Genomic DNA, 27,527 nt, shown 5'->3' on the forward strand with positions numbered 1-27,527 from the left:
TTTTCATACTCATGTGCGTTTGTTTTTACCTGACGTTTTTGAATGTTGATACATTTAATGTTATGAATTAGTTCTTGGCACAACATCCGCTCTCTTAACGTGATATGAAGAACTCCTCTATTAATGGAGACTAATGACCAAAAAGAAACAAAAATTAATACCCAATCCAGCTGACTTTGCTTGAGGGAGTTGTAAAAGAGGGACGAAAGATACCAAAGGGACAGTCAAACTCATAAATCTAAAACAAACTGACAACGCCATGGCTAAAAATAAAAAAGACAAACAGAAAAACAATAGTACACACGACACAACATAGAAAACTAAAAAATAAACAACACGAACCCCACCAAAAACTAGGGGTGATCTCAGGTGCTCCGGAAGGGTAAGCAGATCCTGCTCCACATGTGGCACCCGTCGTGTTGCTTAAGTGATTACAAATCCGGTAAATAGTCTAATTCGGTAGGTCATATTCATGAAAGGGAAGGGGATTGTAGTTACGACGTAAGGAACATATCCGATATCATTTGTGAAACGGTTATTCCATAACGGTCAACCAACTCGTGATGGCGTCCGTAAAATTTACGAAGGGATGATTTCAACTTCACCATTTGGAACTCTTGGTTTAATAGCTTCCTTGTGAGCAGCAAGCCTCTATCAAGAAAATCATGATAGGAAATGCAAGCACGGGAATATCGTATCAATTGGGAGATATATACCCCGTATGCAGGTGCTGCTGGAATGTTGCTACTTAGACTTAGTCTAGTAATTATATTAACATTAAGTGACGATTTATAAAAGGTGTATTATAAAAGAGGGGCGAAAGATACCCGAGGAACATTCAAACTCATAAATCAAGAATAAACAGACAACGCCATGGGTAAACAAAAACAATGATATACAAAACACAAAATAAAAAACTACAGACTAAGCAACAGGAACCTCACCAAAAACTAGAGGAGATATTAAGTTCTCCTGAAGGTTAAATATGTCAGTACCAAAGCACTAACTATTGATTTTCAAATACCTTCTGGAACTAGTAGTTAACCAGCAGCAATTTCGATCGAGCGGTAGAAATGAAAACAAACAGTTATGGACTCAGTACTTTTTTCATGTCACCTTCACCAAGAACGCTCAAACCCAATTATTCAAAAACCAAGGATGTATACACTGTATCCTGTATGTCAATTGATTGTTTTGTTATTCAACATATTAGTCGTTTGTTCTATATATCATGAGTCTCTGTGTGAAGATAACTGATCTTCTATACGGCTTCAGTCTACAGACGTTCAAATGCAGTTCATACACAAATTGTTATAAACGACAATTTATTCAAAAGAAAACGAAAACGCAGAATATTTTAACAACTGCATGCCGCAAATATAATTGCTGACAAAAGAATTTCAAAAGCTTTTGAAATCGTTCACAACATGTCAAACATTTGATTTTCAGCCAGTAACAAAAGTTACTGTGAATATATATTTATCATCTTTTAAAACATTTTTCGGCTCTGTTTCGATATATTTTTGTCTTTTGATATATGGTTTCACTACTTCATCCCCCTATTACTAACTAAATTGTTATACTTTCCTTTTATAATTTTTTTTACATGCACTAATGTTCCTTGTGTTGTTTTTCACGTGTCAAATTTTGGAGCGTTCGCATGATAAGCAATACATCATATTTTATCATTATGCCAACTGTATAGAGATTTGTCTGTTTTATTTATCATTTAAAAGTACAATACTTTACTACAATAAAAAAAAACTTTGTTTTCAAGAATGCATTAATGGACATAAGTCGAATGCTATTGATGGAAACGCAAAATCAAGATTGGTTTAACATGTTGTAATGTACATAAGTAGTTCCTCGTTTCTTTTGCGTCTATCGCATATAACTATATCACAAACGTTTTTAACACTAATAAGTATTAACTCTGCTTTAAACTTAAAATTATTATTCTTAATGTTTCATGTTTCGCATGTTGTCCTAAATACTTCATTGTTTCTTGAAAAATAGTTAACAAAAAACAAGATGAAGACATTTTTAAACACATTAGCTATTTTACTTCTTAGATAATCCATCGGCAAATTGACGATAAGACGTGATGCACATAAAAGGACCATTTTCTCTTGCACAAACTTGGAGAACACCGTATCTGTGTCGTCTTATTGATATGCAGCATCCATCAATGCAATCTGAGCTGTCCTCACATGCCTCTCCTTAAATTAAAAATAATAGTTCTCAGCTCTTTCATATATTTCATATACTTGATACTAATTTTCGTGGGGTTCGTTGTAACAGTGAAACTTCACAAATGTACGTATTCGAATGTTCAACGATTGAATATTTTGTATAGGAATGTATTAAGAACTTTGCATAACCATAGGGTAAAATACCCATAAAAATGCAACGAAAATATCAACGAAAATTAGTATCCACGAAATAAATGAATCCACAGACGCATACAAAATACTGTTTTGATAATTATAGTTGATGCATGATAATTATAAATTTGATTTAAAATAATTGTGCATGTTTTTGCAATGTAACTAAAGGTTAGATATTTTAAGTTAAGTACATAGATATAGGAAGATGTGGTATGAATGCCAATGAGATAGCTCTCCATCCAAATAACAATTTATAAAAGTAAACCATTATAGGTCAAGTTACGGTCTTCAACACGGAGTCTTGGCTCACACCGAACAGCAAGCTATAAAGGGCTCCAAAATAAAAAAGTAATGTAAAACCATTCAAACGGGAAAACCAACGGTCTTATCTATTTAAAAATGAGAAACGAGAAACACTTATGAACTACATAACCAAACGACAACTACTGTAATCAGATTCCTGACTAAGGACAGGTGCAAACATTTGCAGCGGGATGTATATCTTTATTTTTGGAAAATGTTCCAAAACAATCATTATTACTCAGTGTAAAACGTTACTTTTTGCATCAGAGTCGATATAATTTTTTGAAATGACATGGTCTAATAATAAGGGATTATATATGCCTTTAAGAGACAACTGCTATATTATCATCATACCGTGTAATGTAAAATCATAAATTAGTGCGAGTAATGCGACTAGGTGCGTCTCGCTATAATATAAACTCGCATTTTGATATCTTGTAAATAAACCTGTTCTCCACTTTTTCCGAAATTGTTTTCATCAATCTCGATTTTTTTTTTTTCATTCTTTTAAAAATTGAAATAATAAATGCACGCGATTATATCTGAATTTGCAGTATTTGCACCGTATATAACAAACAATAAATAGTAGTGCAATTATATACACAATGGTCCTCAATCTCGTTTCAATAAAGGAATGTATTAATAAATTTTATTTACTTTATGGTATTTAAAAACCAAAACAAAAGCCCCAAATAACAAGTCGGGAATTTTCATCTTTCAATTAGCCGATAAAAGAGGGACGAAAGATACCAAAGGGACAGTCAAACTCATAAATCTAAAACAAACTGACAACGCCATGGTTAAAAATGAAAAAGACAAACAGAAAAACAATAATACACATGACACAACATAGAAAACTAAAGAATAAACAACACGAACCCCACAAAAAACTTGGGGTGATCTCAGGTGCTCCGGAAAGGTAAGCAGATCCTGCTCCACATCCGTCGTGTGGCTTATGTGATTATGTGATAACAATTTCTTCATTTCTGTTTACCAATATTTTCACAAAGGTTTATCAGATTGAAGATGACATAAAGGTCATTTGAAAATTATACTCTATAAGTTTTATACGTCCTAAATGCTTTTCTGTGTTTAACTTCATTTTAGGTCTAAACATTTGTAAGCTTAAAACCACGGGAAAATGACCTTCCTTTTTAATGACATCCTATATTAAAATGCATTTACGTTTGATAACTGTATATTGATTTGGGGTATGATCTACATATCATATATAAATATGCTATTGAGAATCCATGCGTATATATAACGATAAAATATATGTGCACCAAACGATGTCAATTCATATATAAAAACTTAAGGGTAGCTGGTATATTTATGAATTATGAGTGATGATGAGTTAGTGCTTATATAAGCATGGGTCATATTTTAAATATTGTATATAAGTATAGGTCCTTCTTTCTTAAATATTTGTATAACTATAGGTACTGAATTTCAGTGAATGTTATATTAAAATGGGTACGTTTTTTTAGGCAAAAATGGCACACCCCTACCAAAAAAATATTGAAGTTACACCCACCCCCCCCCCCCCCCGTGCTTAAAACAAATGAATTTCACCAAATTTGAGGAGCTGTATGACCAAATAGGGCTTTAACAGATTTGCAACGTTTTTACGGTCAACTTTGGGTGACTCTGCTCGATTCTAGCTTTTCCCGAAATTCTAAATTGTTTATGAATTGAAAATTATACACAGTATGTTTTAAATCATGTCAGTACCGATGTAACCACTATTAGATGAAGATGCCCTTGGGAACTAATACACCACAAGCAGTGGTGTCGAAAACTGAATAATAGATATAATAACTTATCATATATGATATTAATAGATATAAAAGAATACTGACTTACCTTCAAATTTAGTTGGCTGGATATCTCCCCGAATATATTCAAGATCTCGACAAAGTCCAATTTTCCTACCTGAAATTTATACTTTTTCAATAAGTGTGTTTTTATACGTAGAAACATCATTATTTGATTATTTATATTCACAAGCTTAAACTATTTAAATCACTTGTAATGAGAAACACGACGGAGACCGTATATGGAGACGAAGCTGCCTTTTCTTACGAAGTACCTTAGTTCACTCCCGGTGTTTGTTGGGGTTTGGGTTGCTCATTTTTTAGATCTCTGAATAGTGCTTTTTTTCGTATTTCGTTCTTCGTATAAGCCATGGTGTTTTTGTTCACATATTATCTTAATTGCCTCCTTAAAAAAAGGCAACAGTAGTATACCGCTGTTCGAAAGTTATAAATCGATTGGTAGAAAACAAATCCTGGTTACAAACTCAAACCGAGGGAAACACATCAACTATAAGAGGAAAACAACGACACAACAGAAACACTAAGTGCAATAAAAAAAAACGACAAAATCCTCACTCGTTGTACTCATAATATTATTGGGGATTTTAGAATTAAATTGAAAATCGCCGAAAAGAAAAGGAATTTCTAAATAAGGCATGAGTTTTACTCTGGTTAGCATCACTTATGAAGATCTGTTTTGGGACAAGTGATTTAAACAAACAAGAAACAAAATCCCAAATGGCGGAATGAATAGAATAGACTTCAGTTAACTCATTCGTTTTCACCAATGAGCATCTGTTAGGCCGGACTTAGTAATGAATTCATTAGAATGACTTAATTGACACCATCGCTTACTGGACAACAAAGAGAAGAGACCGTGACGTCGTCGAAAGAAAATTCTTTGTGAATACTCATATTATCATTTCGATCATAAGACTAACATAAGATACACTCAACATGCACATCGCGTTTAACAAATTAACTATTAAAGTGATTAAAAGGACATTCACTAATGAGACATTTTGGATGAGTCTTATTATTTTCACAGTAGGAATAACATAATATACACTTAACAACTTGCGATGAAAAGAAAAAAGAAAAAAATGGGTACTTATATTTATTCACACCAACATCAATATTCCCTAACACGTCTATTTTGATGTGTTCATTGCATTCTTTTAACTGGCACATTCACAACACCATCTTTAGATTAAAAGAGAACAAATTATGTACAACTACATTATGCTGCAATGTCGAGTATCAAAAAGTAAAACCACAAAAATACAGAACTCCGAGGAAAATTCAAAACGGAAAGTCCTTAATCAAATAGCAAATTCAAAAACTCAAGCACATGATAACTGTCATATTCTTGCGTGGATATAGGCAAAACTATTAAAGATGATTTAACTGACCTGTAATGTAAAACAAATCATAAAAGAATCACCATACTTGTAATTAAGCACGCCAGACGCGTGGTACATATATTAGGGACTCGTTAGCTCTGATCGAAACAAGACAGTTTGAAGGGCAAAGCAAATATGGACCAAGCGGAAGAGCATTAAAATCGAAATAATTCGACAGGTTGACAAAATATGGCTAAGGCAATCTATGCCATTGGGCAGAAATAATTCAGTGTTTAAAATAATTCAACATCTTATGAATAACTAATTTACAGATAAACAGCTTGTTCAAGAGGTATTAGACCCATTGGTGGCCTTCGGCTGTTATCTCTTCTTTGTTCGGGTTGTTGTTCTTTTAACATATTTCTTATTTCCATTCTCAAATTCATAATAACATTTTCTACCGTATTGACAATGATTACCATGCCATAACTCAAATAGGTTTTCAGGTGTATAAACCTTCTATCTTAATTGCACAACTTAATAAAAAAATGAACGTAAATCTACAAACAGTTCGAAAATAGACTTTTAACATTAAAAGCCAGTAGTAGTTTACCGATGTAAACATCTCATAATAAAAATAAAAGAAGATTTGGTAGGATTTCAAATTTGACAACTCCCCATCAGAGACCAAATGAAGAAATAAAAAATGGTCTTTTACATAAAACAAAAAATCCCCATACAGCATAGCAAGCTATAAAAGAGCCAGAGATGGCAAAAGAAAAATAATTCAAAAGTAAAAACTAACGAACTTCATCAAATGATAACCACCACTGTACTGCAGGCACATAAAGAATGGCTGTGTTAAACATGTTTGCAGTGAGTATGTGTTGCTTTAGTCTTTATGTTATTTTGTGTGTACTGTTATTTGATCGGTTAATTTTGTTCATAGAGTTGTATACATTTTTGTTATCTGTCGCTTCTAATGTTCTTCTGATGACCAGACGATACAGCGTCTTTTAGTACATGTAGATACCAGACCATTGTACAACACCAAAATTACTTGATAGGCATAAGAACAATGATTTTCCAATATTAATGTTTAAAGAAAAATAATCAATATATTCATATACATACCAGCATACAATGAAAGTTTTGAATCCATAACACAAACATCATTTCTGCTACAACACTGGCTTGTATAGAAACACTCTTCGTTAGCTTTTATACACTAAAATATAAAGATATGTATCATTCATTACATGCATATTGTACCGTAAGGTAGTTTGCATATTCAAGAGTCCGTTTAGCTAGCAATATAACCAGGTTTAAACCACAATTTCTTATATTTTTTACATATGGAAATGCCTGTACAACATCGGGATAAAATATATTATGCTTGTCTGAACAAGTAGTATAAAAGTAAGGTTTCAACGCCTCTTGCAAAGTTTGCCTTACACGGATTTTGTCAAAATATGTGCTGCTATGATGGTCAAAACAGACCATTGTTACACCACCAAATTGTTTGATAAATAAGGGCCCTTTAATATTTTGTACTTGGGCTTGTATTAATGATTCGCCTTTTCAACCTTAAAAATCTTGATTAATGATTATTAAGGTACATGGACTGGTGGCTTTTTCCTTTTGTAAAAATACATATATTGTAAGGCATCTATCCGTTTATCTAGTTATGTAAATGTGTATTCTACATCTGCATCGAGTGTATTCTGTTGCATGTGGAAAAACGTGATGTACACACTCAATGTACAACCATATCTCCTTAAATAGATAAACCAAAGAGAACAACATAGATCAACATAACGATTATTAGCGGTTAACTGCATCATCAAAGTACATTCTATGGTATTAAGGCTTCAGCAACTATAAAAACCGGAACTGGTATCCGATCACCGGAAGCGTAGGCTTGTCTTTCATATGATTAAATTACTCTGTAGTGTAAATTTATCTTTGTGATGTCATTTCATAATTTTTTTTCCTAATTTTTATGGAATATTGAATTTGTTTATGGTTTCTATGATGAGTCATTAAGGTTTCCTAACGTTTCATTTATATTCTTCAACAGGTCAAAGATATGGTCAGATTAATTTAGCGTAAAAATTAAATAACACAAATAGAGAACTTTCAGGAAATTTCAAAACGGAAGGTCCGTGATCAAATTGCAAAATCAAAAGCTCAAACACATCAAACGAGTGGTTGACAACTATCATATTCCTGATTTGGTATAGGCAATTTTAAATTATTGTCTTAAAAGAATGGATAAAGCCTGTAAAATATGTTCATAATGTCTTTCATATACAAAAAGCTTTCGATATCGGATTACTTCTGAGTATTAAAATTGTTACTTTTTAGTAGGTAGCCCCTTATTAGTTTTAAGAGAGATTTCATGATTGCAGACCAGGACACTAGGATTTAATTCAAGGTTATTTTCTTTAAATATTGCTTGCAGATATTTATTCGGTCAATGGATTCTTTCTAAAAAAAAATCATTTGTTCTGTGAATAACTCTTTATCTAATATTTTCACTTGCAATCTCAAAACATGTCACAGTTACCCTTCTAAACATGTAAAACTATTGGTTGTGTCTCGTTAATCTATCGTTATATTGATATTTACCAACACCCCTCCACACGCCTTCTAGGAGAAGGAATAGAAAAACAATCAGTTTTGATCATATTTCTATTGTTTTAATTAGAAATCCATCGACGTTCTCATTACATTTCATCGGGTGTATTAATCAAACAGTCGGAAAAGTTAACAATGTGTTTGCCAAACGTGTGCACCAATAATGATTAAATCAGGGAATTGGATTTACCATAGATCTAAATACTGTTTTTTTACCAGCTTAGAAAAAAGTAAAATTACAAAAATTCAATCGTAAAGTCCCTAATCAAATGGCAAAATCAAATGACAAAACACATCAAACGAATGGAAAACAACTGTCATATTCCTGACTTATTGAATATAATTAAATAGACATACCTGTTATTTCTTTTTTAATTGCTATAGATATGTATTGGTAAATACATGCGCCTGATATTCGAATGTTTGTTTTACGTATTAACAATTTTGCCTAGTCTTCACTGACACAATAAGAAACATGCGGTTCTATGACCACGGAATGTGCAATGCATTAAAATTCAGTTTATCATACATATTATCAAATTATTAGGCCAAACCCATGATGTCCAAGCTTGAACTTTTAGAAATGTGTTTGTATTATTTTATTTTATTTTTGTTAATTTTGATACAGTACCGTTTGTTGTTATTTTGTTACAGTATTGTTTGTTATTCAGTAATGTTTGTTATTCATTCTCTTCACAGTACTAATTTTTTTTTCATAGTACTGTTTAGGGTAAAAAAATTTACAATACTGTTTTTAGCATGCAATTATTATAAAATTCAACTGAAAACTCCACCTGTTCTTTGGTTCATAAAAATATAAAAACAATACTATATAAATATTAGTACCGTTTATGTTATTTATAAATTGCATGCGTCAGAAGTGCGTTTCTGGATTGACTTTCACACGTAAGACTTGATATTTCAAAAACAAGGATGTTTAAGAACCATAACAGTTGTAGAGCTATTGACTTACCAAGACATAAAGAGTGTAGCCGAATCCATGTAAGGACAACTTTGCCTAAGGAAGTTGAAACCTCAGTTTATTGATCTTGATCATTCATACATCTGTAGACAAAAAACTACTCTGATTTTAGGAATAACAATAAATTTCAGTAATCCGTTTTAATAAAGATCTTAAGACCTATTAAATGCCATAAAATATTGCAAAGATTGTTGAATTTATTCCTGAGCGCTCTCTAATAGCGGAGTTGGGATTAGTCAGATAGTATAAGGACAGCATGTCCCTCGTATAAATCAAATCATATAAACGCAAGAGGTGTAAAATTGACGAGATGATTATAAGTATCAGCTATTGATTACTTTTAACAGCATCATAACACGTTATTAATATGTCTGCAATAACTCTCTAGAGAGAGAACACACTAAGCTTTTCACTCAACATCGTTTTTGTTAATAAGCATATATCTACGACTTGATTTAATCTTTAAATATCAGTTTATAACAATTCACTATTTTATATATTGTTTTTAGCTTATGTAATATTATTCGTTTATGATTGATTTTTCCTTTTTAGTGCCAATCTGCCTAAAAAATCAGACAGTGGTGTAACTGTAAGAAGTAAAACCACTCAAATTTACATTAGATAAGTTCAAAACGAGAAAGGGTGCACACCATTTTTTTTACCTTATCCTGTCCTAGTATATAAAGATTTAATTTGGCTAAAATGGACTAGAAATTATTAATTAAGGGAGCTAACTCCATAATTTGCTCTCATTCTAACCCAAATTCATTAGAGTTTCTTCTCAAATTATCAGATACGTAGAAAGGATTACCATACCATTTCGAACTCATAATGAGAGTAACTTTAAAATTGGATTGTTATGTTGGCGGATTTTGTTCGGCTATGATTTGAATGTCTTCTAAATTGTTTAGAGACTCTCTTTTTTAATTTTCCTTGACGTTCAGTATTTTTGTGATTTTACTTTTTGTCTAATTTATTAAAAGATTGACACTTAAATATAAATATAAGGTTGATTGATGATAAGACAACTACATATTACCAGGATCCAAATGATATAGGCAAAAAAGCCTCTAGTCTTAAATAAAACCAAAAGAAAGCGATAAGAGCCATTTGTCTCCCTTAAATAGAATGCATTTCAAAGAACTCATAAAAAAGGATATCCTTACAAGTTTATATCAATCATTCGTTAAGTAAATGCAATCATATCAGAACTTCGATCATTCATAAAAATTAACTGTAAATGTATTCAGGAATTTGTGTCAATACACAGATAGTCAAAAGACAACTTTATGTCAATATACATGTTTTAACAGCTAACAGTGCTGTAACAAAATAAATTAACAACAAAGAGTTTTGCAACAAAATTGACATTTGATCTCGTTGCTTGTTGGGAAAACGAGTCCTCTTACCAGGTGATATATAAATCCTAAAGAATGCATAATACAACTATTAAAACAACTCTATTAACGCTTTAAGCGTTCCTGATTCCTGATCAAGGTTAATCCAGAAAAGCGCTTCGAAAGCATGTAATTCATAATGTGTTGCTTTTACTTTTTACAGAACTGGGTCGATACCTCTAACTGAGGACTATCAGTGCAAAGGGATATCATCAGTTCAGAAGGCAGTACATTCTTTTTTGTAATTTTTTAAAATTATAAAGAAACTATGGTTTCCACTCCCTCAGGCAAACTTTTACCTTTGATGGATTTGGCTATTTTTTAGGTTCTCTTTGATGGTATTGTTCTTCAATTGTTTCGATTCTTTGCTTTCAAATATTCGGCTATTAGTGTTCCTGACGAAGTTAAATCCTCAAAAGTGCTTTGGATGCATGAAATTTAAAAGTGACATTTTGTTTTTTTCTGTCTTGTTTAAAGACAGTAAATTGAAAATTTTACTCATTCGATTCATCTAGATCCACATAAATCATTGGCAATTTATAAACAGAAAGATTTAATGTAGTGAATTACAAAATATGGATTTGGTAAGATTCTTAGTTGCACTTCTAATTATAAGACAATGAAGAGAGTCGGTGTTTTTTTTTTCCAAAACTATATAAAAATGTATTCCCAACTTATCTTATTCAGAGTATTGAAACTTTGTTGCAAACAATCATATGTATACATACAGAAAGATTCTTTATAAAAAAAATCGTAAAATCTGAACTCTTGATAGATCAAATTCCATTTACTTTATTTGAATATTTAAGAGTCGTCATCTTTCTTAGTCATGAACTATTCATCTGTTGATGCAAAATTTTGGAATACATGTAAGGTTTTTTATACAAGAGCATTGAGTGAAAGATATGACAGAAATATTTCTTTCCTTGGTAATTGTGTTCCCTAAATTGCATCCAATATTTAGCTTATGTTTTATTTAAATGTTTTCTATACTTTAATGTACGATTACAAAAACGCTTTGATCGCTATGTTCGTAAAAGACTAAGTGACCAAAAACATACATAAAATATTACCAAATCCAACCACTAACGAGCCTCCTGACGGTTTTATGTCATGTTTTATAGGTTTAAATGTCACAAACTGCCACAGTTTAATATACAATAGAAGTAAGAATTAAATTGAATTGAAAACAAAAGAAGAAAGGTAAAGAGCTTCATTGTTTCACTGCCAGTTGCGTTGATAGCAGGTTGCAATTACTCTTCTAACTTTGTTTTGACTTAATAGTCTTTAGAAGATAACAATACTCGATAATGAAATTATCCATAGAGCCTTAGATTCTGTAATAGCGAATATCAATTCACCTCAATGACAAACACATTAAGGTACTACAAAAGACAACACCGGACTGTCGTGTTGTTAAACATTTAAATGTCACGAACTGCCACAGTTTAAACTACAGTAAAAGTAAGAATTGAAATGAATCGAATACAAAAGAAGAAAGATAAAGAGTTTCATCCTTTCACTGCCATGGGCATTAATATCAGGCTGCAATTACTCTTCTGGCTGTTTTGACTTAATAGTCTTTAGAAGTTAACAATACTCGATCATTTAATTAGACAATAACTCAGCAATCAGTCTGTGTCAGGGGAATGAATAATAAAGAAAGTGATGGTAAACTAACAGTTCATTTGTTTCCATTAACCTTTCTTAATAGAACGATAACAGCATACATTGTTCAGGAAATTATTTCTCTTAAAAATGTGCTTATGCATATATTGAATTGTGATTTGCAACGTGATAAGTTCACTTAACAGTAGTGTAAACCGACATTGATATTATTGCAATAATCTGAAATTTACAACGTGGTAATAGACATCGTCAACAACTGTTCATTTCAAAGAAAATAGATTTAAACAACTTGGAACATATAATATGATTGTCTATATGTTTCTAACATCTGTAATTGCAGGGAAGAATCAGAAGGTCAAGATGAGTTGTAGAAAAACGAATCACACTTCATGAATAATTGTAAGCTTAGAATAGCAAACATTTGTCAAAAGATACTGATATGTGTTATGTCTTTTAAAAAATAAAATATGGTATATCTAACAACAGTGCTACAGCAGCTAGTAAATCCGCTATGTCTTTGGTATCTATCTATGTATGTTGAACTATATTCAGTCTATGTAGCTAACCTATCAAAATGACGTCATGCGTAATAACCTTTCCTGCGCCATTTTGAATTCTCTGGCTGACACACATGTTTGGGGCTATCTAATAAAATTGAGAAAGGAAATGGGGAATGTGTCAAAGCGACAACAACCCGACCATAGAACAGACGACAGCCGAAGGCCACTAATGGGTCTTCAATGTAGAGAGAAACTCCCACACCCGTAGGTGTCCTTCAGCTGGCCCCTTAAAAAATATGTAAACTAGTACAGTGATAATGGACGTCATACTAAACTCCGAATTATACACAAGAAACTAAAATTAAAAATTATACAAGACTAACAAAGGCCAGAGGCTAAATCTATTTAGCGGCTAGGCTATAGGCTAGCTACACGTTCAGTTGTCAAAATCCAAGTAGCAAGCCATGATATTGAACGCAACCTTTTTCAGTTTGAGGGCAAGTGACGCAGTACATTTTAAATGTTGCACACCCTCATTTAAATTTTGTCAAACACTTGCTGTTTAAGATTTAATGTTTAAAATTTAACGTTTTAAAGTTTCAAAAGTATGCTTCATTTCTAAATAGGTAAACTCAATACTTCAGACTTATTCAAAAAGATTTTCTCAGTTTCGGTGATGACATGTGCTTCAAAATGGTATCTTAATCTCAGTCTTAACAGCACTGCGTGTCATAGGTTTACTCAAAAGAAATAAAATAATATTCGTGATATCCAATATTGACATTAGTTATGAAAACTATTGATACAATGTATCATGAATAACATAATTTTAAAAGTGATATATAAGCAATGCATATGCCTATGGTGAGCATCTGCAAGCACACAAAAACTCAAATAGATATAGAATGTTCTGCTTTATTTGAAAATATAAACCTGTGTACAATCTTACATCCATATGTCTCTTAGTTAGTTTGTGTTGTTAGGTATCTGTCTCATTGACATATGCTTAAACTCATTAATTTAAGTATAATAGTCCACAAAAGAGTACGAAGAACACAAAAATAAATAGCATGAGGGCCTATCAATTGCAATTTTCTATTATACTTTATGTCCATGTCGTCCGTGTTCTTTTAAGTAGCGCGGCGCTTCAAACTTAATATTAATATTGATATTTGCAAGTTTGTAATGATGAAAAAATCTATATATCCTAAAAATTAGCTTCTATAGATATTAAACATCCATCAAACACTAGAGATACTGGTCGATGCCAAATGACAACGAATGTAATTTAAGAAGATGATATGAAGTTTCGGAATCAATGACTGTAGACGTTTTTATTGGATCTTTCGGGGTTGATGAATGGCGATTTCTTGAATAACCGCCCTTTGACAACCATAAAGAGTCTACACGCTAACAGCAAGTCAATATGTCACTAAATTAAAAGCTATTTAGATATTCAATCACAACCTAAATGTATGAAATTCTCAGTTTAGATGAAATTAATGTTATCTATGACTTATGTTTGCTGTTGTTGAACGAGGATTTTATAATTGATTACTTTTCATGGCATATACATATTGATAAAATCTACCAATGTATGATGAAAATTTAGTGAAGGTTCTAATTGGCCGTTTCAGAATCTAAAGCATCATGGGTAATTTCATTGTTCGTACCTCAAAGTGAAAATAACAATACGTCATTGGTTGAATTTCCATTGTTTATAACGTTTTAAACCAATCAAAACGCTTTGGTGTACGCTTTTGAAAATATTACCCAGGATGCATTAGATTATGAAACGGCCAATTAGCAACCCCATCTGACATTTACCAAAAAATATCAAGTTTTTTCATCTTAAAAGTCGGTTTCATTTCTTAAGTTATACAAGTCTTCTTAAAGGCGTTCATGGATGTGTATTCTCGACCGACTCACTTACAGAGTGAATAAAGATAGAAAGACTGTATACTAGTACTTAGTTTGGGAAGGGGAGGTTTCAAAAGTCAATAAATGCTTTTAGAACATACTCACCCCATCTCGTCCAATGAAAAGTCAGTTTCCCCCTCTAATTTTCATAGTATATGGTTTTCCATGCACTATGAAATGCTATACATGAATGACTTTCATTGTCAGTTAATTATAAAAGTGAACTCTTAATAACTGCAGTAACGAAGTGTACAATCCCCTGAGGCATTTTCCATGGGGAAAAAAGATTAAATATTAAAGTTGAAAGAGCAAAGATTAAAACAAAACATTTTGAATTTTGCAAATGTTCATACATTTTCTAACGGTACACATAAATAAAATAAACTAAAAACAATTTGGGTATGGATGTAGGTAAAACAATACTAATTTTATTTATATACCTGACATTTTAGGGATTTTTTTGTTCTTTCAAGAAAACAATGCCAGACTCCTGATATATAAGGCAAATATTTTTTTCGGAGACACTCAATACATGTAAATTTATCAATAAAAAGTGAGCACTTAATGTTGAATGGTCTGAATTTAAATATTTAAACAGAGAGTTTTATACTTATAGAAAAAAGTCAAATTTCAAAAAAGGGGATTTATATAACATTGTGTTGCTTTTTAAAATAAAAAAATCTCAAGATATATAAGTAATAAATTTTACCTGAAGCAGAAGAAAAACGAGTGATTATCAATTTGATTACTTTTGCTTAAAGATATGAGTTTTGATTATAAAAACGACAGGATTTGTCAACGCTTGTCGTGTGTTTTGTTTTTATCATAACTAAGATTGAGAATATAAATGGGGAATGTGTCAAAGAGACAACAAGCGATCAAAGAGCTGATAATAGCCGATGGCAACCAATAGGTCTTCAACGCAGCGAGAAAAATCCCGCAAATTACAGTTACACATGTATAAAACTTACACTGGTAAAAGATCATTAATTCAACTTTATTTTAAGTATTTCAGTCATTCAGAATCGCTTATTTTGACTTTTTTAGTTAAAAAATTAACACGAATGACCATTTTGATTTGAAAATTTAAACACAGTTGATTGAGACGAAAGACTTCCAATTCTGACATGCAAAATCAGAAGAGAGAAATATACAAAGAGAGCACAGACAGAGTTAAACGACAATACATTTTGAAACGAAACATTAACACCCGATTATTATTGATTTTAATCGCTTTCTGGTCACAGTAGTCAATATTCAACATCACAACAAAAGGGAGAATAAAAATAGACTAAATAAAGGCAACAGTATACTGCTGTTCAAAACTTCTAAATCGATGGACAAAAAACAAAACCGGGGTGACAAACTATAACGGAGGGAAACGCATTAAATATAAGAGGAGAACAACGACACAACATTAAAATGTAACACACACAGAAACGGACTAAGCAATTTACAAAATTTGATAAGAATAACAAATATAACATCAAAACCAAATACATGAATTTGAGATAGAAAAGTACCGTGACACGTCTTATAGTAATGTGAATTCACACTCAAATATAAGAGAAAACAAACGACACAACGGAAACACAGCGTTAAAAATGTAACACACACAGAAACGAACTATAATATAACAATGGCCATATTCCTGACTTGGTACAGGACATTTTTAGAGAAAAAAATGGTGGGTTGAACCTGGTTTTGTGGCATGCAAAACCTCCCGCTTTAATGGCAATGTTAAATATAACATTAAAATGACCACATAACGTTACAGGACTACAATACAAATAAATAGGAGAACACATTGGACAAAGAAACACATGAAACATAGCCAACAAAAGGCACCAGGTTTAAAATTCAATACGCCAGAAGCGCTCCTCGTCCATACAAGACTTACCAGTGACGCCCAGATATAAAAGTTCGAAAGTCAAAACAAGTACAAAGTTGTACAGCACTGAGAATCAAAAGTTCAAAAAATTTGTGCCAAATACGGCTAGGGTTTTCTGCTTGGGATAAAAACATCCTTGTTATTTATACAATTTATGCTATTGCAAACAGTACACTTTATCAAATGAATATAAAAGATATACATGATAAAACTGAAGTATTAACTAACTACAGAAAACCAAACCCGGATACATTACATAAACCAACACAAAAAATAGACACACCCGACTTAGTCAAGGCCTCAAAGCAAAAAGTGAAAAAAGTGACGAAGTGGTGAAAAGGCACTAAAATGACGTAATATTTGATTCTGAAACAGCACACAAAAAATGACGTCACATTTGAACAACTAAAACTATTTCTCAAAAATAAGATAGAATTAGGATTGATTTAAGATTATATTTGAACTAAATACTGATATTACATTTAATAACAATGCACATTGCAATACTTATTAATAGCAAACTGAGGTAGCAATTAACTATATTATACTACATATTATCACGGTACTTTTCTATCCCAAATTCATGTATTTGGTTTTGATGTAATATTTGTTATTCTCATCGGATTTTGTCTAATGCTAAGTCCGTTTCTGTGTGTGATACATTTTTATGTTGTGTCGTTGTTCTCCTCTTATATTTAATGCGTTTCCCTCAGTTTTGGTTTGTTACCCCGATTTTGTTTTTCTGTCCATCGATTTACGAGTTTTGAACAGCAGTATACTACTGTTGCCTTTATTTATATAGCTATGTCCGGTTTGTTTTGAATCTAACTGCAAACGTAACACATCGTACAAATAACGTTGAACACAATCAAATCTAATAAATGAAGGCGTTGATTAATTTTCTTTACCATAACACATGTTGATATGTAAAGTGGGCATTCGGTAAGGGTAGTCACAGCTTAAAAATTAAAAAAATATAAGAAAAATACAGAACTCCGAGGAAGATTCTTAATAATATAGATAAATAATCAAACAATTGTAACATTCTTATATCGGTCCATTATATATCTTTAGTAATCCTGATTACGTCATCAGTAATTCTATAAGATTACGGTTCGTCTTCATCAATAGGCAAGAATTGTATATTATTGCTTTTTTTGCAACATTCAGATAATTTTTTTCAAAACTAACTTGCATAGCAAAAGCAAGTCGCACGCACTTTTTTATCTAACGTTTTTTGCTTTTAGTATTGTTTTGAAAGTATTGTTTGTCGGTTAAAACCTCTTCTGTCTATAGCAATTGCCGAAGCAAGATCGTCTGGAAGTTGGTGTTTGTTTGCATGTACTGTGTCAACTCTTAACATGGATTTTTTTATTATGTTGATTATTATTTGAGCGGAATTCTGAGGTCTCGGTAACCTCTAAATATATACAGGAGTGTGTAAAACTGGTGATATGTTCCCACAAATCTGGTCTTTTTTTATGAGTAATAAGAACAACTACAAACAAACAGATTAATATCATGTTTTTGTATCATTTGACATATAATATTTAAAAAGACGCAGACGAGAGGGAAAATCAAAATTCATATGTCGGAGAAAGCTTTTAACCCATGACAAAAACAAGAAAAGACCAACAACATTTTACACAACAGCCCTAACAAAATTAGACTTGGGATAACACAAACACCGTGAATAACCAAGAGGAACTCGTGTGCCCCAAAAGGGTAACGAGTCCCTGTTCTACGTGTGGCACCTGTGAGGTGGATTATTCGATGTTAAGTCTCATTAGGGGATGTCACAACAAAGTCAAAGCGGACAGGAATAAGACTAAGACAATAACAACATGTCCATGGTCATCTGAGACACTGATATTTCATAACGTTTAACCAATTCAAGATGGCGTCCGGAAATTTCACGATGGGATGACTCCAACTTTAAATCAATACAATTCTATTTATGGAAGTTTAAAATGTCTTTCAAGTGTATTTTTCAAATCATATTGTCGAACAAAAACGACAACCGTGGGAGGAAGATTGAAAAGAACTTTGTCTTTATCAACAAATAGTCAAGTCCGTGTCTAAATATGAAATGCCATTTTCACATCTGCCAAATTGCATCAATGAGCTAATAGAAGCAATTTGAATGAAATTCCTTAGAGAACCGGATTATCTTTGAAATAATGAACAGTTAAATTACCAATTAGTGAAGATCATACACAATCAGAACATTTAGTCAAATTTTAAGAATATTTGCAAATGATAGAGAGCTGTTAGAATTTGTCGGTCGTACATTACATTCTTTATCATATTGTATCAAAGAAACAAATAAATTTTCTTCTATTTTTTCATGTGTTTGATGTACATTTCTTATCTATAATTTTCCTGAATTAGGCATGTAATTCTGTTTTCACTGAAGACTGATAATTGTACTTGGTTTCATGGTACATAAATAGATAAAGGCTACGAGAGTTTGAAGATAATCATGGATTACTTTGTATTGAAATATCAAAGTGTTTTCATTTAAAAAAATGTCTAAAATATCGGATTTGACATAAAAGTAAAACTTTAATTATAACCATTAGAATAAAAAATCGAAAGTCCACTGATAAGAGAACGGTTTATTACACTTTAGTATCGTCTTTTTTCTATCCATAGATGCATGCATAGGGATTATTTTTCTTTGCGTATATTTACAAAACGTGATATAAATATATACATACATCGGCAGTTATTCTGACGCCATCACGATTATGGAATAAGGAATCATATGACCTGTTCTATTTCTCCTCAACCATTCACCTCTCTCCTTTAAGCACCACATAATGCGACTAATCATCGGATAAGTACTTGTAATCAACAATACTCCGGGTGACATAAGGGTGTAGCAGGAACGGATAACCCTTCCGTAGCATTTGGGTTCGTCCTTGGTTAATTGGGCGATTTCGGGGTTGCCCCACCGACAATATTAGAGGGGCATTATGTTTTCTAGTCTGTGCGTTCGTTCGTTCGTCCGTTCGTCGTCCATCTGTCTCGCTTCAGGTTAAACTTTTTGATGAAGTTGAATTCCAATTTGAAACTTAGTACACATGTTCCATATGATATGATATTTCTAATGTAAATGCCAAATTAGATTTTTGACCCCAATTTCATGGTCCACTGAACATAGAAAATGATAGTGCGAGTTTCAGGTTAAAGTTTTTCGTTAAAGTTTTTGGTCAAGGTAGTTTTTGTTGAAGTTGAAATTTAATCAATTTGAAACTTAGTGCACATGTTCCCTATGATATGATCTTTCTAATTTTAATGCCAAACTAGATTCTTGGTCACGATTTCACGGTCCACTGCACATAGAAAATAATAGTGCGAGTGTGTGATCCGTGTACTATGGACACATTCTTGTTTATCCTTAGTTTTATGTGCGTTGTTTTGGTGATTGTTGTTTTCAGCTTAAGTTCATTAAGTTGATTTTTATATTGTTCTGACTATTTTGTTTTACTTGGTCATTTACCATAGGCAAATGTCTACCAATTCAAGGTGAACAAAAGTTGTCTTCGTTATATATAACAAACAATTTTGACAATCTCAATAAAATAAAAAAAAATGTTTAAAAAGGGTATGTTAATTAGCTACTTCTTGCACCGGCTTGACGGTAGTTAAATACAATTTTATGCTCACGATCTTGGTTATTAAATGTTGGATAGCTGTTTACATATTCGATATGTGTGTCCATCCTTAGTTCAGGTAGTGTAACTAAATCCTAACACGAAATGTTGAGAACTAAGAAGCGAGATGATATGAACGATACATAACACCTCAAACGTAAAGTAATACGACAGCACCTACATTTCATGAAATTAAAAGTCGTTTGGAGGTTTTCAATAGCAATCACAACTGTATATTTACGCCCATTTCCCTGTAAAAACTGCACTTTTAAATTAGAACTCATTCTACCGATGAAACCTTACATAGTAATCTGGTTAACGTGCTTTAGAAACTTTGATTTTTCATTGTTCAAAGTGCTAGACGGTTACAAATTTTAGTATCGAAACTAGAAATATCGTAATGGCTTAAGTTTTGAAAGTCGTTTTGATTTTCGTTGGTGCAGAAAAAATGGTTATTTACAGTTTTCGTTTTAGTTTAAACATTTCTTTATTTTTCAAAAAGTGCACGAAACATATTTATACAATATAAATACTGGGATTTGGAAACAAGATAAACTAAATCAGTCTCCCTGTTTGGCTCATTCTGGGAGGCAGTACTGTGTCCTATTGTGATTTACGTTCCTGTTTTGCTCATTCTGGGAGGCAGTGCTGTGTCCTATTGTGATTTACGTTCCTGTTTTGCTCATTCTGGGAGGCAGTACTGTGTCCTATTGTGATTTACGTTCCTGTTTTGCTCATTCTGGGAGGCAGTACTGTGTCCTATTGTGATTTACGTTCCTGTTTTGCTCATTCTGGGAGGCAGTACTGTGTCCTATTGTGATTTACGTTCCTGTTTTGCTCATTCTGGGAGGCAGTACTGTGTCCTATTGTGATTTTCGTTCCTGTTTTGCTCATTCTGGGAGGCAGTACTGTGTCCTATTGTGATTTTCGTTCCTGTTTTGCTCATTCTGGGAGGCAGTACTGTGTCCTTTTGTGATTTACGTTCCTGTTTTGCTCATTCTGGGAGGCAGTACTGTGTCCTATTGTGATTTACGTTCCTGTTTTGCTCATTCTGGGAGGCAGTACTGTGTCCTATTGTGATTTACGTTCCTGTTTTGCTCATTCTGGGAGGCAGTACTGTGTCCTATTGTGATTTACGTTCCTGTTTTGCTCATTCTGGGAGGCAGTACTATGTCCTATTGTGATTTACGTTCCTGTTTTGCTCATTCTGGGAGGCAGTACTGTGTCCTATTGTGATTTGCGTTCTCGTCTGTTGGTCTTTGGTGTGTAGTTGTCTCATGTGTAATCATGCACTGTCTCCTTTTTTACATTACATTTCAAACATCCTTTTATAGCTGACTATGCGGTATGAGCTTTGCTCATTGTTGAAGGCCGTACGGTGACCTAAAGTGGATAATTTCTTTGTCATTTTGGTCTCTTGTGGAGAGTTGTCTCATTGGTAATCATGCATTGTCTCTTTTTTACATTTTAAACTTCACATTTGTTAATGTCTTCAGGTAAAAAAAATTAGCATATGATGATAGTATATATAGCGTAACGTCTTACACAACTTTTGAAAGGTTATAATTATGTTTAATTAAGCTATGTCATAGACGAAGATCATTTACTCTGCTTACCCTTCCGGAGCACCTGAGATCACTCCCACTTTTTGGTGGGGTTCGTGTTGCTTAGTCTTTAGATTTTCTATGTTGTGTCTGCTGTACTATAATTGTCTGTTTGTCTTTTTATTTTTAGCCATGGCGTTGTCGGTTTATTTTCAATCTATGAGTTCTGTCCCTTTTTTATTAAATTAAATGACCAATTATACTTTGTGTCTTATAGCTTGATCTATTCATTTAACTGCAAAAACGCGTTTGAAAGAAAATGGCGTGTTTATCTTGTTACGTAACTTGAACACGTACAACGACTTATAAGAGTTATTTAGCACAAACTCATTATTTCTGTGATCTAATAATATGACCATTGTCATTTTTTGGCAAATAAAGTTGATGTAAAAAAAAAAAGTAGAGAGCCGTGGTGTAGGGGTTAACGCATCGGACTACACATACAAAGGTTCCTGGTTTGATTCAATTCCAGGGAGAAAATTTCAGGACTGAATTTGACACCATTTGCGAGTATAGTCTTGAGAACCGATGCTAGTCTGCCGGAAGGGAACGATAAATGACTGGTCCTTGTTAAGAGAAAGCAATATCACTTGCACGTGTCAGAGGTATTGGAAAAAAGACACCCTTGTAGATTTCGACATAGAGCAGGTTAATGCCACTACAAGGCAGCACTCGCAGTCGTAAAGTGGAAAGGGATTAATATAAGTTGTAATAACTTGTTTCCCAATCCACTATAAATAAATATGTTTAAACTAAAAATTACATTCTATATAAAAATTTGGGAATGCCAAAAAATATCTATTCCAAGCATTTGCCATGGATAACAAACCGAGAATGCCAATACAATAATATGTTATTAATGGTAATAAATCAAAGGCCAAATAACAGAAAATCGTACAGCCCTCAGTAATGAACAAAACTCATAGATTATAGTAAGCTAAAAAGACCCGGTATGACAAATATAACACACTCCAGAAGAGAAAATAAACGGCATTATGTATGCTTTAGCAATTAACAAAATCAAATCTGACAGTGCGTTGTTACAAAGTTTTAAAAATATAGGAGAAACTTTAACGACATATTTCCTCCGAAAATTCCGCATTTTTTAAATAATGTTTATTCCTTTCAGGAAGCCCTATATTGTAATCCGAAACCACTTTCTTAAGCGTTATATCTGCAATTTCTTTACTAGCTGACAGTATGCGTGCTTTTTAGGATTTTAGTACTGGAATGAACAATATACATTTCAATGCTTCAGTTTTAGAAGCGTTTAAAAGGCATCTATGATATAAAAATGTCAGATCAATCCATTCATTTATATAATTGCTTGTTTTTCATTTTGCTTGCGTCGTTTTCTCCTTCTCTGTTTAATTTACAACAGAAAATAAGATTTAAATGTTTAGACGTTTTAACTTCTTTCGGATTTCATTTATGTCAAGTAGTTGCTTCATTAAAGTTCATCTTTGTATGTATAAAACTTAAAGAAATAGTATCACATTGGAGATGTTTATCATCAGATTTTTGTATTCAGTATTTTACTATTATGTCGAACATTATGAAAATAGTCATGAAATATTGAAATCATTTCTGTCGTATAATCCCCCAATTCCAAGGTGTCCAAAATATTATAATGCTGTTGTTTATTTCACCGTACGATATGAGAAGAGTTTGTTAACTGAAAGTGTTCCCAATATTCACCCGATTACAAGCCGTCTGATTATTTTTTTTAACTTTTTTTCTCATCAAAGATTGACTGATTAATTGATTTATTAATGCTAAACTAAACTTCCAGTGCAACTAGTTCAGGCATATTCCAAACAAAATCAAATAAAAAATACATCCACATTTCTGTAAGTTTTGGGCCAGGTGGATATTTAAACTTTAATGGGAAAAGAAAAAAAAAGATATGAAATTATTACCATTGAGACAAAGAACACCAGAAACCAAACAACATATATATTAGAAACTACTTGTCACTGTACGACTTGTAATGCATTACAAGCTATAAAAACACCAATATAACACCGTCAAACAATTCAAACGAGAAGACTGAAGACCTGATTTATATAAGATAAACAAAATGCACGAAAAACAATTTTGATATACAGCAACAAACGACAACCACTGATTCACATGACTTAGGACAGACACATACAGATTGTAAAACGGTTCCCAATTTCTAAGCCAAGGTTTTCGCATCTTATCTCGAAAAGAAAAGAAAACCCAATGAAATTGAAGTATGAATAAGATCAACACATTAGCTGATATTGCTGTAACTTAAATTTCATATGCTAGCAGTTGATCAACAAATGATATGGAGAACATTTATATGCATGTACAGATAGTAAAGTCAATTTCAACTCAAACATTGCGATTCTGTTCAATGAAAAAATGGGGAAAACAATTGTTCATTGGTACTCTCTTGCTGTTACCTTCTCTATTGCATTTTTTTTTCATTTAACTCAGTTTACGCGAAGAAATAAAAGCAAGTAAGCATGAAATAATTCAACATAGTGGTCATTTTGATTTCAAATGATTGTCTACTTCTTCAAAATTGTAAAATTACGTACATGGAACACATTTTAACAATTGACTAATTGATTTAAGCGGAAACCCGAATTTCTATAACCGAGATAACCCTTTGTATTCGTTCATTATTTACATGTTCAGATATATCTTAACCAACTCATATTTTCGCGTTTATATTGCTTCTTCAAGCCGACTTGCTTGCGTATTTATTTTTTTTTAATTTTGAAAATCGTAAAAGAGGCGATTCACGATGGACTTTTACGCGACATTTCATGTATGTTCCTTAATTTTCTACTTGCCAAAGCCGTGAAAATAAATCGCTCAAGAACATAACATTTGCAGTAAATAGAAACCCTTGTATTTATACATTTCTAAGGGATTAGATAAGGCTAAATGAAGACCCACAAACTGAAAAAAAAATATTAGATAATTGTCATCTTGCTTATGATCAAAGGAAATGACGCTTAATAAATTGATATATAATTCTTGAAATAACAAGCTTTTAAAAGCTCAATACGATAAGTGTTTCCATTGGTTTTTATATTGTCCTTTATTTTCTGTAAGAAACTTGTATCCAGTCTTTCAAAACACATATTTCGCGATCTTTTAATAATTTTTCACAAATGATAAACACAATAGAGTTTAAATTATGATATAAAAAAAATTAAATCTTTTCTACTCTTTCTTTAAACTGAGTATAACAAAGACTGGGATTTAAATTCTCCCTCATAAATTCGTCTGAATTTAAAAACATTTCTAATCTATCTACATGGCGAAATAAGAGGCAAGACAAAATGTAGGTTTGGTTTGCTCGCAGTAACTTATTTTCTGTCCGATACAACATTTAATTATGATAATAAGACATTACAAATATATCCCAGCAAATACACATCTAGCTATTCTAAACTAAATCATTATAAATAAATAAAAAAATATTTACTATGCAGAACGTGTTGTTACTTTGAAGTTACTGTGAGCACCTCGATACAAATTATCCAAGTATCGGACTTATATACCCCACCCATATTCCCGCCTATGAAATGCTCGTGCAGTACTCACTAAAGACTTATATAAACACAATCATTTTTGTCATTCACTTATCGTCACGTAAAGAACGACACAGGTATAGCCCATATTATCATGTTTTATTGTCATTCACTTATCGTAACGTAAATAACGACACAGGCATAGCCTATATTATCATGTTTTATTGTCATTCAATCACTTATCGTCACGTAAATAACGGCACAGGCATAGCCTATATTATCATGTTTTATATATTAAAATAAGTAAAACATACTCAACTTCATCTAAAACTACCTCGACCAAAAACTTTTACCTGAAGTGGGACAGACGGACGAGACGGACGGACGACCGAACAAACGAACGCACGGATGCACAGACTAGAAAACATAATGCCCATAATTGGGGCATAAAAATTTATTGTTAAAAGGGAAAATAGTGATTTGGCAAAAATGAAAGTAAGGTAGAGATTAGAGGGAGGCAGGACCCTTTTCGGGGCGTCGGGATCGGGTGTTTTTAAGCTCGGGATCCGGGAATATATTTTTCGATTTCGGGATATGAATTTCTTTAAATTCTGCATCTCAGTTTCATGGTTTTAAGCCCGGGATTTCGGGATCAGGACCCCTCCGATCGACAACCCCTCAAATTAGCCTTAGTCGGTATTAGTCATTTATACATGATTCAAATCCTACAATTGGCATGTTAATAAGGCTCTCAAAATAAAAGCACTGATGAATTGTCATAGAAGCATATTTTTTAGACTAATAATGGTCTATATATAAGCAGTTACATTTATTTCATGTTTGAAACGGTGCAAATTTTTAATTTGATTTGACTTTTACCAAAAGAAGCATTGTAGCAAAGGAGAAGAATAATTGTGGTCGTAGGCCAGAAACACGAATATAATTGAATTTAACAGAAAGGAAACAAATATCGGACTCTGGAAAAAGGGAGGTATACCTTCTATGTAATTCTCCATACATAATATCTTTGCAAAAAATCATCCTGCAACAGTTCACAAGCTGTATATCCCCGCGATTTTGCGGGTATCAATAATAATAAGAACAGAAAGAGAAATAAAAAAAAATGTACTTACCGGAGGACTCACCTGGCTATTCCATTTATGGTCACCATAATCACCATTAAAATCATATTTAGTCAACCAAGCATCAGTCACAGTACATAACGTAACGACAAACGAAGAAAGAAAAATATACATTTTGATATTAGTTTGCATAACGGAAGAAGGAGTTGGTCAGCTGCAGTTGTTTAAGTCTCCTGTAGAAAGATATATTTGCTCCTTGCCTTTACTGAGAATGTGAACTGTTGTATAAATCTTTGCGCGTTGTGTTACAGAACTTTTTGCTAAATGAAAGTCCTTCTCACTTTATATTGGTTACAATTGCATGGGCGTTGAAAGGAACTTTATCAATATCGATAAAATGATGCAGCGACCAATTATTGTTATTTTTACAATCCGTTTGTTCTATGTTATTTATTTAATCCAAAAAATGGTAAAATATACAAGATAATTGCAATGTCGTGTAAAGTCCCACGCATAGAGAACATAAAAGATTATAGGTTCACACTTATTGATTCAGGTATTACGGATGGGTCAGTTTTCTAAGAAAATCAAACAAAAATACGAAAATAGCGGGTATCTTTTGTGTCATAATTTGAACTTCTATTTGAGTAAATACGACGCTATTGCTTTGAGAAAGTCAAACGGTCGTTCAGAATTAATAACTTATTCACAACGAAATCAGAATATTAATACCTTTATCAGTTTCTTTAAACTGAATACAACAAAGACTCAACTATACAAGTGGGCTTCTACTGATATGTGTAATGAGAATTATATAATTTTCACCAGATATCATACTTTTCTTGTGGGAGATGATTT

The 27,527-nt window shown here is 32.5% G+C and overlaps 1 protein-coding gene across 2 annotated transcripts; it reads right to left on the reverse strand.

The window, feature by feature from the left end:
- Positions 1 to 1,704: 1,704 nt before the first annotated feature.
- LOC139511832 (uncharacterized) lies at positions 1,705 to 27,165 on the reverse strand. 2 transcript variants are annotated; one of them, XM_071298941.1, is made up of 4 exons: positions 26,733 to 27,165; positions 6,985 to 7,078; positions 4,557 to 4,625; positions 1,705 to 2,219 (listed from the first exon to the last, which is right to left on the reverse strand). In XM_071298941.1, exons 1-4 carry the CDS (start codon positions 26,859 to 26,861, stop codon positions 2,062 to 2,064), a joined length of 450 nt encoding a protein of 149 aa, XP_071155042.1. In that variant the 5' UTR covers positions 26,862 to 27,165; the 3' UTR covers positions 1,705 to 2,061. The 2 variants fall into 2 exon arrangements, with proteins under 2 accessions (XP_071155042.1, XP_071155041.1); XM_071298940.1 differs by having other exon boundaries at positions 26,721 to 27,148.
- Positions 27,166 to 27,527: the final 362 nt, after the last annotated feature.

The sequence above is a fragment of the Mytilus edulis genome, chromosome 2, assembly GCF_963676685.1.
Source record: "Mytilus edulis chromosome 2, xbMytEdul2.2, whole genome shotgun sequence".
NCBI lineage: Eukaryota > Metazoa > Mollusca > Bivalvia > Mytilida > Mytilidae > Mytilus > Mytilus edulis.